A 10,473-nucleotide genomic window follows, 5' to 3' on the forward strand; every position below is an offset into this window, starting at 1 on the left:
CAATCAGGACGAAGAGGGAGCCACCCGCAGCCAATCAGGAAGCGGCGGCGGCAGCATCGCTCGCTAGCTCTCCTTCTGCAGCCGGCGCCTGGGTCGAGAGACGCAGTTCTGACTCCGGCGCACGACTCTAGGCTCCTGACTCCTCTTAGCTACCGCCCACTCCCGTAGTGGCCCCGCCCTCCACCCAGGGATTGGTCTTGGGCGGTGATGGGCGGAGCCTGTGGGGGGCAGGTTCCAACTGAGGGAAGGTCGGCTTTAGGGCGCATGCCCGGGTGGCTGCGTGAGGAGTAGAGAAGGTGGGGAGGCTATTTGGCCTGGCAGGAAGTGGCGGCGAAGAGTTTTAGGTTATCAAGGTGCGGGCCATTCACACCTACCCATGCACCTGCCGAACCCAGCAAGTGAGCTTATTACGCAACCAGCCCCCAAAGGGGTCTACACGCTAGACCAGAAAGGCCTGGGTTCAATTTCTGACTCACCACTCACTCGATGTGTGACCTTGGAAAAATGCTTCACTGCTTTGAGCCACACGAAGTCTGTGAAATGGTGATCTTGCATACCTCTTGGGTTAGGAAAATTAAAATAAGATCGTATCTGTTAAGAGCACTATACCAGATTCAGCAAATTCTGGGCAGTAGGATTCAATTGTGGGTGTCAAAAGGTAGTAGTGGAGGCGGGATGCCACTGGGGTCACATTTTGGGTTCTATTCTCTAATTAGCTGTGTGACCCTGGGCAAGGGTTTTAATCCCTTAGAGTATCAGTTTCCTCATCTTTATTAAAATGAGGGAAATAATCTTTGGTGCAGAGGATTGCTTTGAGGATTAAATAGAACAATTCGTGCAATATGCTCAGAGTGGTGTGTGATGTGTCCTTTTGTTCGTGGTAATAGCTGTTGTAATAGCACAGGTGCTTATCAAGAGGATGGGCGGGGGGGGGTATAGGTAGACAGCAGTTTAATACTTGTCTGATAAACTGACAGTGGGATTTACCTTCTTCGAGTAGCTCATTTGCTAACTCTTCTGAAGCTGTGGGAAGAACTGTTCATTGTGAATAACTCTCTTGATGAAAGTAAGCTCTCGGAAATGCTAACTATATTATGCAGCATTATTTATAATTGCCAAGATATGGAAGCAACCTAGGTGTCCATCGATAGATGAATGGATAAAGTGGGTGTGGTACATATTGTCAATGTAAGAATGTCCAAACCTATAGAGAATTTTTATGAGTTTATCTGAGCCAAAACCAATGCCATGCTGGGAAGCAAGCTCTTAAATGCTCCAGCAAATGACAGTTTTGCAGCTTCTTTTATGCTTTTGGAATTAAGGAGGAAATGTAAGGAAGATTACATGAAAGTGGGAGAAAGCAAGATAGGGTTAGACAACAGGATACTGAACAAGATTACATGCTCTCTTGAGGATGGTTACTCTTCTGAGGGGTCTGAAAAAGAGGCATTTCAAAGGTGTGTTAACCTAGATGTGTAAGAACAATGGACGGTGCTTGCTTAGGGCAAAGAGAACCCTTTAATAGGCCTGCGGTATGACTACCCACCATGACCTGCTCAGTTAGTAATTTATGATCAGATCACCCTGTGAGGATACATTCTGACACTGGACTTTGTCAGATTTAGTACATAGCCCTCTTTTCATTCACAATTCCCTCTTTGGGTCATTAATCAATATGAAGGATGCATTGATGACCAACATTTTGGTGGGATAGTGTAGTCACAGCGCTAGGAAGGCTCATTTTTAGAAGTCTTAGTACTGACATTGTCTTGTTGAAATGATGGACCATTGGGGTAAGGCAATACCATAACCGTGGGATGTGAATTGAGGCCAAATTTTCCTAAAAAGGAAGGGCACGTGAATAGAAGGCAGTCAGGTCTCATGGGCCTTCATTATGGAAAACACTCTGGATTATTTCTATCCTGTGAACTATTATGATCTGAGTTTTGCCATCTGTCTCAATATATACAATGGAATATTACCCAGCCATAAAAAAGAATGAAATCTTGCCATTTGCAACAACTGGATGGACCTAGAGGATACTATGCTAAGTGAAATAAGTCAGAGAAAAACAAATGCTGTATATGACTTCACTTATATGTGGAATCTAAAAAAAAAAAACAAGACAAACAAAACAAAACAGAAGCAAACTCATAGATACAGAGAACAAATTGATGGGAGGGTGGTGGGATGGGAGAAAAAGGTGAAAGGGACTAAGAAGTATAAATTGCCAGTTATAAAATTAGTCATGGGATGTAAAGTACAGCACAGGGAATATAATCAATAATATCGTAATAACTATATATGGTGTCAGAGTACTAGACTTACAGAGCAATCACTTTGCAAGCTATGTAAACTAGTATACTAGTATCAACTAGTATACTTAGCTGATCCAGACTGCGATGATCAATGGATGCTCAAGCCTTAGGGTGAAACAGGCTCCTGACAAGCTCCAATCCCTCACTGCACAGATTACTTGCTAATTGCATAGGGAGAAATATCCTTTTATAATGTGGAGATGTGGTGCTCGCCATTTTAATCAGGTAATGAAACTCTGCATCCATCATAGTGGGACACCCCAACACCAGTGACATTTGATATGCTTCATTAAGAAGTACACAACAATTATTCACACTGGCCAGGACATGGAAGCAACCAAGTGTTCTACAATGGATGACTGGATAAAGAAGCTGTGGTACATATATACAGTGGAATATTACTCAGCCATAAGAAGAGATGAAATACTTCTATTTGTAAAAACATGGATGGACCTCTAGATAATCATGCTAAGCGAAATAACCCAGACAGAAAAAGATGCAAATCAAATGATATCACTTGTATGTGGGATATAAACCTAAAAGCAACAAATGAACAGAACAAACAGAGACTCATCAAATGGACTATAGACTAGTGGTTACCAGAGGGTAGAGGGTGGGAGGCGGGGGGAGGTAGATGGGGTAAAGGGTGTCAATATATGGTGACAGAAAGAAATCTAACTATGGGAGGTGAACACACAGTGTAAATATATATATATGCCTTACTGTTAAAGTGTATAGATGAACCTTATTGGATTTTGTTAACCTGTGTCATCATAAAAAAATAAACTAATTAAAAAAAAAGAAGTACACAACATTCCCTACTGAGTGTGCCTATTAAATTGAATAAACTGAGTCTCATCTAGCCTCTAGACCCACACTCCAGCTTATAGAAAACAGAAACGAATTAAGCACGAACACAATCAGACAAATACAGAATGTGGGACATCTACAGTACAACAGAACTGTTCCACGAAAAATTCACCTTCAAAAGAACACAAAAAGGGATTACTGGGAATGAGGGAGGATGTTCCAGAATAGAAGGTACTATATAATTTCCTTATTACAACCAAATAAACATGTGAATTTTCACTGAATCCTGAATTTTTTTTGGGGGGGGGAGGGGGGTTGGGAACAGCTATAAAAGATGTTTTTTGGGAAAATTGGAGAAATTTAAGTATTGACTTGATAGTAGATAATATTTCGGAATTCTTAATTCCCTTAGATGTGAACTAGTATGTGATTTGTAGGTGAGTGTCCTAGTCTTAAGACATGGCTGACAAACTGTTGGGGTAGAATGTCATGGTGTCTACCATTTACTCTCCAGTGGTTCAGAAAAAATATATTTACACATGTACATATGCAGGTAAAGGAAACTTAAAATGTTACAATTAATTCTAGGTATTCAAGTGCTCAGAATACCCTTTTTTTTTTTTCTCCACCTTTTCTATGCGCTTGAAATTTTTCATGGGAGAGAGTAAAATGCTAATTAGAACCAGGCTCCTGCTAGGCAAATTCACATAATTTCTGCCACAAATCTATCTCGTTGGCCTAGGAAAAAGGAAGCCCAGAGTCTCCAAGAGGCTGGCTGCAGGTCAAACCCTGTAGAACTCATGGGAGTCATTTGATTTACGTGTATTTACTGAGCACCTACTACGTGGTACGCACTGTTGTAGATGACGAGGTACACCGGCTAAGACTCACATGGTCCCATTTCTATGGGTTAGGGGAGGGGTTGGAGAGAGAAAAGAAATATGAAAAGAGGTGCATGGAGTAGGGACATGAGAGTAGGTGACATGAGAGGTGCATGGAGTAGGTGACATGAGACAGGTAGCGAGGCTCTGGAGGAAGTGTCCAGCCAGAGGGAAGGGCCAGTATGAAGGCCAGGAGGCGGGAGCGGGCTTTGGCCAGGCGGCGAGGCCAGTGTCGCTGGGCTGCATGCCGTTGGGAAGAGGTCAGCGACGCTTTCGGGCCCTTCAGAGCACTCTATGGACTTTTGTTTTTCATTCTGAGTGGGATGAAAAGACCCTGGAAAGTTAATAAATGAGGAGGATAATCTCTGCTTCTATTCAATGACTTGGAAAAAAACCCCAAACAAACAAGGATGGGATTAAGAGAGGCTTGAGGAGAGGTGCTTGTCGCCAGGGTGGTCCCGGAAAGCCTCCCCGAGGAGGTGACATTGGAGCTGAGACTAGAAAGTGGAGAAGGAACCAGAGATTCAAGGGCTGGGGGAAGGGAGAAGGAAAGAGGCCGGGCCTTAGGAAATGAAACCAGAAGCGCAGCCACCGGGCCCAGCAGGCCTGGGGAGGAGCCTCCGCCAGCTGGGGGGAGGGAGCGGGTAGGGGGAGCGCCCCGCCCTGGCCGGCCGCCCCACCTGGCCTCTGGGGAGGGAGGAGGCGCCGGACCGGCTCCCGGCTGCCGCCGCCCCGGGGTATCCCGTCTGTGGCCAGCCCAGGGCGGTGGGTGGACTGAGGAAGAGGGACCCGACCTCCCGGCCACGCCCCGAGATGGCCGCGGCCCATCCCCCACCGAGGAATAGCTGGCGGAGGGCTGGTTGCGATACGTGGACTCTGCCCTCGGGACCCGGTTCCCTCTGCCCCGCCAGCCTTTCCACCTTTCTCGCTAGTTCTTTAACAGAGCAGGAGCTGGGCCCCTCTGAACCTCAGTTTGTTCACCTGGCAAGTGGGGGTGCTCCTCATATTGGCCTCACTGTGGCTTATTTAAAAGTGAGTCAGGTCTCGCCCCACCTTTGCTCAACACCCTCCTATGGCTTATCCCTCACTCGGGGTGAAGCTCTAGTCCTCTCTGTGGGACTAGACTCTACCTAATTTGCCCCCCTCAACTGTTTCACCTCATCTCCTAGTCCTCTCCTCCTTGCTCACTCTGCTCCAGCCACACTGACCTCACCGTCCTTGGACTGCTCCACACCTGTTCCAATCTGAGGGCCTTTGCGTTTGCTGGCTGTTCCCTCTGCCAGGATCACTCCCTCACAGATTGGCTCACTTCTCACCTCCTTCAGGTCTTTACTCAAATGTCAACTTGTCACTGAGGCCTTCTCTAGCTGTCCCATCTATATAGTGGCAGCCCCATCACACTCTTTTTCTACAGCATTTATTGTTACTTTTCATGTTTATTTCAGCGTCCCTCCACTACGATGTTTTAGGAGAGCAGGAAGTGTCTATTTTAATCCTGTGCCTGGAAGAGGCATTCGGTAGACACTCAGTAAATCTGAGCAATTATTGGAATCCTTGGTGTGCATCCAGGCCCCCTTTTACACACTTTGCACAATCGCTTAGTGAGGCAGGTATTACTCCACATCTCTAGAGGGTGGCCATGCTGGTGTATTTGAAGAACAGCAGAAAATGGTGTGGCTGGAGCAAAGGAGAGAGGGAGTTTGGGGGAGATGTTCAGAGAGGTGGGAGGGAGAGTTGGCCATGGTGAGTTTGAGGATTCATTTTTTCAACAAAAGCAAAAATAAATTTTTTGAGTGCCCACCTGTGCCAAGCAGAGTTCTATGCACCGGGGGATACAGCTGGGCTAAGACTGACAAACCCCCCCCTCTCAGAGTTTCCAGTAGACCAGGGGGCTAACCATAAAAGGGTAGTAACTTGAGATTGGATAGGTGCGACTAAGAAAATCAAGCAGAATGTGATGGCGTGGTGGTCCATCTGAACATTTTGAGCTAGGAAAGGCAGGGAGGGACTCTAAGAAGCGGACATAGTTGGTAAAGCTATGGGGGAAGCGTCCTCCGGGGAATTAACGGCAAGTGCAAAGGCCTCGAGGTCGAAACGAGCTCGGGTTGAAGGAAACCAGTGTGGCTGGAGGTGAGGGAGAGTAGATTAAACTGAGGATGTTAGAAGCTAGACCGTCTGGTCTCAAAGGCCTGGGGGGTTTTATTCTGAGTGTGAGATGTCCCTGAAAGTTTTAAGTAGGAGGAAAACATGATCCATTGAGATGCAGAGACCTCACGTGCCTTCTTGAGATCCTCTGGACCACCCCCCCTTTTTTTTTTATTGGCACCCATCTGTTAGAGTCACCCCACTGCTTTCAGACTTAGATGCAATGCTCCTCTCAGGGGGAGAATCTGGCTTTGAGCCAGAAAGCACAGGCAGAAATCCCCCTCCTTTCTCTGCCTGTGGAGTACACCAAGGTGTGGTTCCTCCTTGCGACCGTTCCCGTAAAGTCCCTAATGCTGTGTCCTCAAAGGTCTTGGCGGAGGCATAGCCAGTGTAGCAGCAACGCAAACATTGTATCTTCCCTGGCCTCCCGTTTTCCCTCACTCTCACCAGCCTGGGCTCGTACGTCCTAAATAAATCATAAAAACTGTAACTTTAGCCTGGGCTCTGCTTCCTAACCAGGTTTTCTAAAAGATCTGCTTTTAGTGCTGGGGGGGTCTTTGGGCATTTTGTTTCTCCTCTGGGCCTCAGCACCGCTATTCATACAATGAAAGGGTTGACTTTTAAGTGCCAGAAAGACCTATCTTTTGACAGATATGACTGTTTCTCCCTCCCGTCCTACCCATGTGGCTGGAAATCTAAATCTACCAAGAAGCAACAAAGACAAAGTTAAGAACCAGGCTCTGGAGGCAGATTGAGTCCAAGCGCTCCTTGGTACTCACTCTTACTAGCTGTGTGACCCTGAGTGAGTGACTTGGTTTCTCTGACCCTCAGGCTCCTCCTATGTCAAACATGATTACAGGATTTACTTCTATATAATTGTGAGGATTATATGGCTTAATTCAAATGAAGTGGGTTGAACAGTGCTTGTAACAAGCACTCAATAAATGTTGTTTAATGATATACTTCCCCAGCTTTGGCAGGGAAGGGGTACAGGTGTCTAGGGAACTTACAGGGTCCCCTCCATTGACCTACTGAAGTTTAGAAACTTTAGGCAACACCACACCATCCCTTCAAAAATACTTTTATTAAAAAAATTACAAAAAAAACCCCACCACAAAACCTGCCTTTCTTTTAAATAATGCGGCATGATGGAGCAGTTTGGTTTCCACCCTATTGCACGTGGTCCGGCCTGGTTATGGATCAAGAGTCTGCTGGAACTGGGGTCCTGCTGAGGAGGTGGGGTTCCGCCTGGGGGGAGAAGGCCAGCCCCTCCTACTTCCTCAAGGTAGAAGAGGCAGAGCCTGGGTTTCCATAGCAACCAGGCAGCACATCCCTGTCATCCTTTGACAGGCCCAGCCTATCTTTTCCTGAGGCCCCAGTGGTCAGAAGGGAGTAGGAACTGAAGGGGAAGGCAGAAGAAATGTGGAAGTGGGAATCAGACTCCCAGAAACACAGTCTCATTAAGGCATTTGGAACAGATAAATTAATTGAGGAAGACCCACCTTCACAGAAGGCTACGGTAACCAGACACACACACATGCAAGACAGTTTGTGGAACCCTGAAACAGGAGGAAAGAAGGCCACAGTCACTGCTTAGAGTGCCCAACAGTAACACACACACACGCACACACACACAGTTGCATCTGGGGATCCAGCCCGCCAAGGCTGAGATGTAAGAGCACACCACTCAAAGTTTTAAGATCCCAGAATGATTTCCATGATGTGATCTAGTTCATTCCACTCCCAGGACCCTGGGGCACAGAACAGGTTGTGAGGAGGCTCCGGTGGGGCCAGTGCAGGCTCCTTCTCCACTGCGGATGTATCAATGTCCAGAAAAAAGTCATCTAGACCAGAGTCCCCCAGGTACCGGGAGCTCAGAGCTTCTAAGAAGACTGGATCAGGCTGGGGTAGCACTTCGTTCTGGGGGCCTGGGGGAGCCACGGGATTCTGAGGGGGCTCAGTGTCATCCATAGAAGTCTCCAGCTCCCTGAGAATAGAACCGATGGTGGTCGACAGGGAGAAGTCCTCCTCGCCCAGGAAGAGGGGCTCAGGGGGCAGGGCAGGTGCCGGAGCCAGGCAAAGCGCAGCCTGGAGCTGTTGGAGGGTGTTATGGATGAGGACATGCCTGCGGAGGCTGGGTGCTCGGGGGCCCAGGCTTCGCTGGACTTTGTCTAGGGAGATGCGGAGCAGGGCTTGCTGGTAGCTTCGCAGGCCTGCCGGGCCCCAGTCCCATTTCTCATCCTCCTCTTCCTCCTCCAAGTCTGAGTGTTTCCTCTTCAAGCCTCCCACCATGATGCCCTGTGGAGAGAGAAGGGGCAAGTCAGACACGGCAGGGCTAGTTCAAATCCTGAATCTCCTGTATGGTTGTTGATTATTAATGATCTGAACCTCAGTTTTTACATTTATAAAATGGAGACAGTATGAATCCCACAAAGCTAAGGAGAAGAGTAAATGTACGTGACTAAGAAAACAAAACCTGGGCTTAAACACAGCTGGCTCTGAATCCCACTTACTTGCCTGGGTGGCTTCAAGCAGTGAATTTTCCTCCTTGAAACTCAATTTTCCTCGTCTGCAAGATGAGCCTAACACCCGACTCTTAAAACTTCTTTCCACAATACTCATTTCTTCAAATGTAACGCGTACAAGACAGGTGTGGAGTACAGAGTCCTGGACTGGGAGGAGGGAATCCTTGGTTTTAACTATGCCTTTTGCAGTGCTCAGCTGTGTGATCTTGGAAAACGATCTAACCTCTCTAGGCCTCGGTTTCCTCATCTGTAAAATGGGGATTGTAAACCTTCTCACATTTCCACATGTTAACTTGAACAGGACCCATCACACATGAAACGCTTAATGAACAAGTGCCAAATGCCATTTATTTATTCAAAATTTTTATTTATTGAGTGCCTACTATATTCGAGCCACCTGGAACACTCTTAGGGCACCTATTTGTTGAGACTCTTCTTGCACAGAGTATACTTCTGTTCATGCCCTCTTAACTGAGAGTGCTCCCTCATTACCTCCGTCAGCGCCTTAAGCTTCTCCCAAAGCAAGCCGCACAGACTTGCTAGAACTCGACTCACGCAAAGCCCCGCCCCCTGCCGGCCCATCCAACCAGACCTCGGCCGCCTACGGCCCCCACCCCCTCCACGGATCTGCCTTCAGCAGCAGACACGCCCCAATTTGGCTCAGGGGCTTGTGGGAAATGTGGGCCAATAGCCGCCAGGTACGTACGTTGACTTTGAGCGTGCATTGCAATCCCCAGAGAGCTCCGCACGCCACTGGGAGGAACCTTCCCCGCCCGCCCTCAGGGCATGCGCATATGGACCCGGGGCGGGTGGGGGAAGGGAACCCGGACGTCCAGCTGCCAGGCGCCTGTCGAGCCCCGCCCTCCGCTGCCTTCAGGGAGGAGAGTCTGAGCTCTGCGCCCGGAACACCCCTCCCCCACCCCTGACTGCAGCTCTAACCCTGCTTTCTCCCGGTCCTTCGGACATCAGAAGGTCTTGGATTCTTTTTCCTAACTGCTCTCGGGTCCAGAGACTCTGGGCCCCCAAAAGTTGCTCTAAGATTACAAACGCTCTCCGATTCACTCCGTTCGGGACACTCACTAGGTATCTCAATTTTGAGACCTTCCCCCGTCAAATCTCTCCTATTCTCCCGTCTTTCAAACGCCTCTCACTTCACCTCTAAATTCCCCCTCTGGCTGCAAAACCTGAACGTGGAACTCTCCCCAGCACCCCCTCTCCGCCACTGCGCCTGAGAAACCGAGATTCCTTGCTCCTAGTTCCTTCGCTTCTCCAATACCCAGGATCCCAGCGCCAACCCCTCATACCTTTTCAAGAATACTGGAGCCTCGAATTCGACCCGTCTGGGAGACTCTAAATGTTCTAATCTCCATATTCCCTGTCCCAAAAGTTCCTTCCTTGGATCTCTCGCTTCTCCAAATATCCCAAGGCCCAGCTTCAAATTCCCTCCACTCGAAGATCCTGCCCCAACAACTTCGCCTCTCGTTCACGATCTCGAACTGTCTCGGATCTCAAACCCTATCAGTCACCCTTAATCTGCGCCCCCTACTCCCGCCCAGACTCCGCCTCCCCTAACCCAAGGCAGGTCTCAAGCCGGGCAGCCACCCCTCACCTCAGCTGCCAGATTCGCAACGACAACCTCCTGGAAAGTCCGCAGCTTTGCGACCATCCAGTTCTGGGTAGGCGACTCGTTAGTCTCGCTGGGGCCTCTGGGTCTAGCCTCTGGCTCACCCAGCTCCGCCCGAGCCGAGCCGCGAGCCGCGAGCCGCGATTGGCTGGAGTCCTGCCCGCCGCAGG

General features: G+C 48.6%; 1 protein-coding gene across 5 annotated transcripts; it reads right to left on the reverse strand.

Moving 5' to 3' along the window:
• Positions 1-7,221: 7,221 nt before the first annotated feature.
• On the reverse strand, positions 7,222-10,442 carry SERTAD3 (SERTA domain containing 3). Of its 5 annotated transcripts, none has more exons than XM_025050664.1 (3): positions 10,289-10,431; positions 8,672-8,926; positions 7,222-8,452 (listed from the first exon to the last, which is right to left on the reverse strand). In XM_025050664.1, exons 1-3 carry the CDS (start codon positions 10,343-10,345, stop codon positions 7,850-7,852), a joined length of 915 nt encoding a protein of 304 aa, XP_024906432.1. In that variant the 5' UTR covers positions 10,346-10,431; the 3' UTR covers positions 7,222-7,849. The 5 variants fall into 5 exon arrangements, with proteins under 5 accessions (XP_024906432.1, XP_015449939.1, XP_006905476.1 ...); XM_015594453.2 differs by having other exon boundaries at positions 8,672-8,826; positions 10,289-10,420; XM_006905414.3 differs by lacking the exon at positions 8,672-8,926 and having other exon boundaries at positions 10,289-10,442.
• Positions 10,443-10,473: the final 31 nt, after the last annotated feature.

This window comes from Pteropus alecto, unplaced genomic scaffold (genome assembly GCF_000325575.1).
Source record: "Pteropus alecto unplaced genomic scaffold, ASM32557v1 scaffold271, whole genome shotgun sequence".
Lineage (NCBI taxonomy): Eukaryota > Metazoa > Chordata > Mammalia > Chiroptera > Pteropodidae > Pteropus > Pteropus alecto.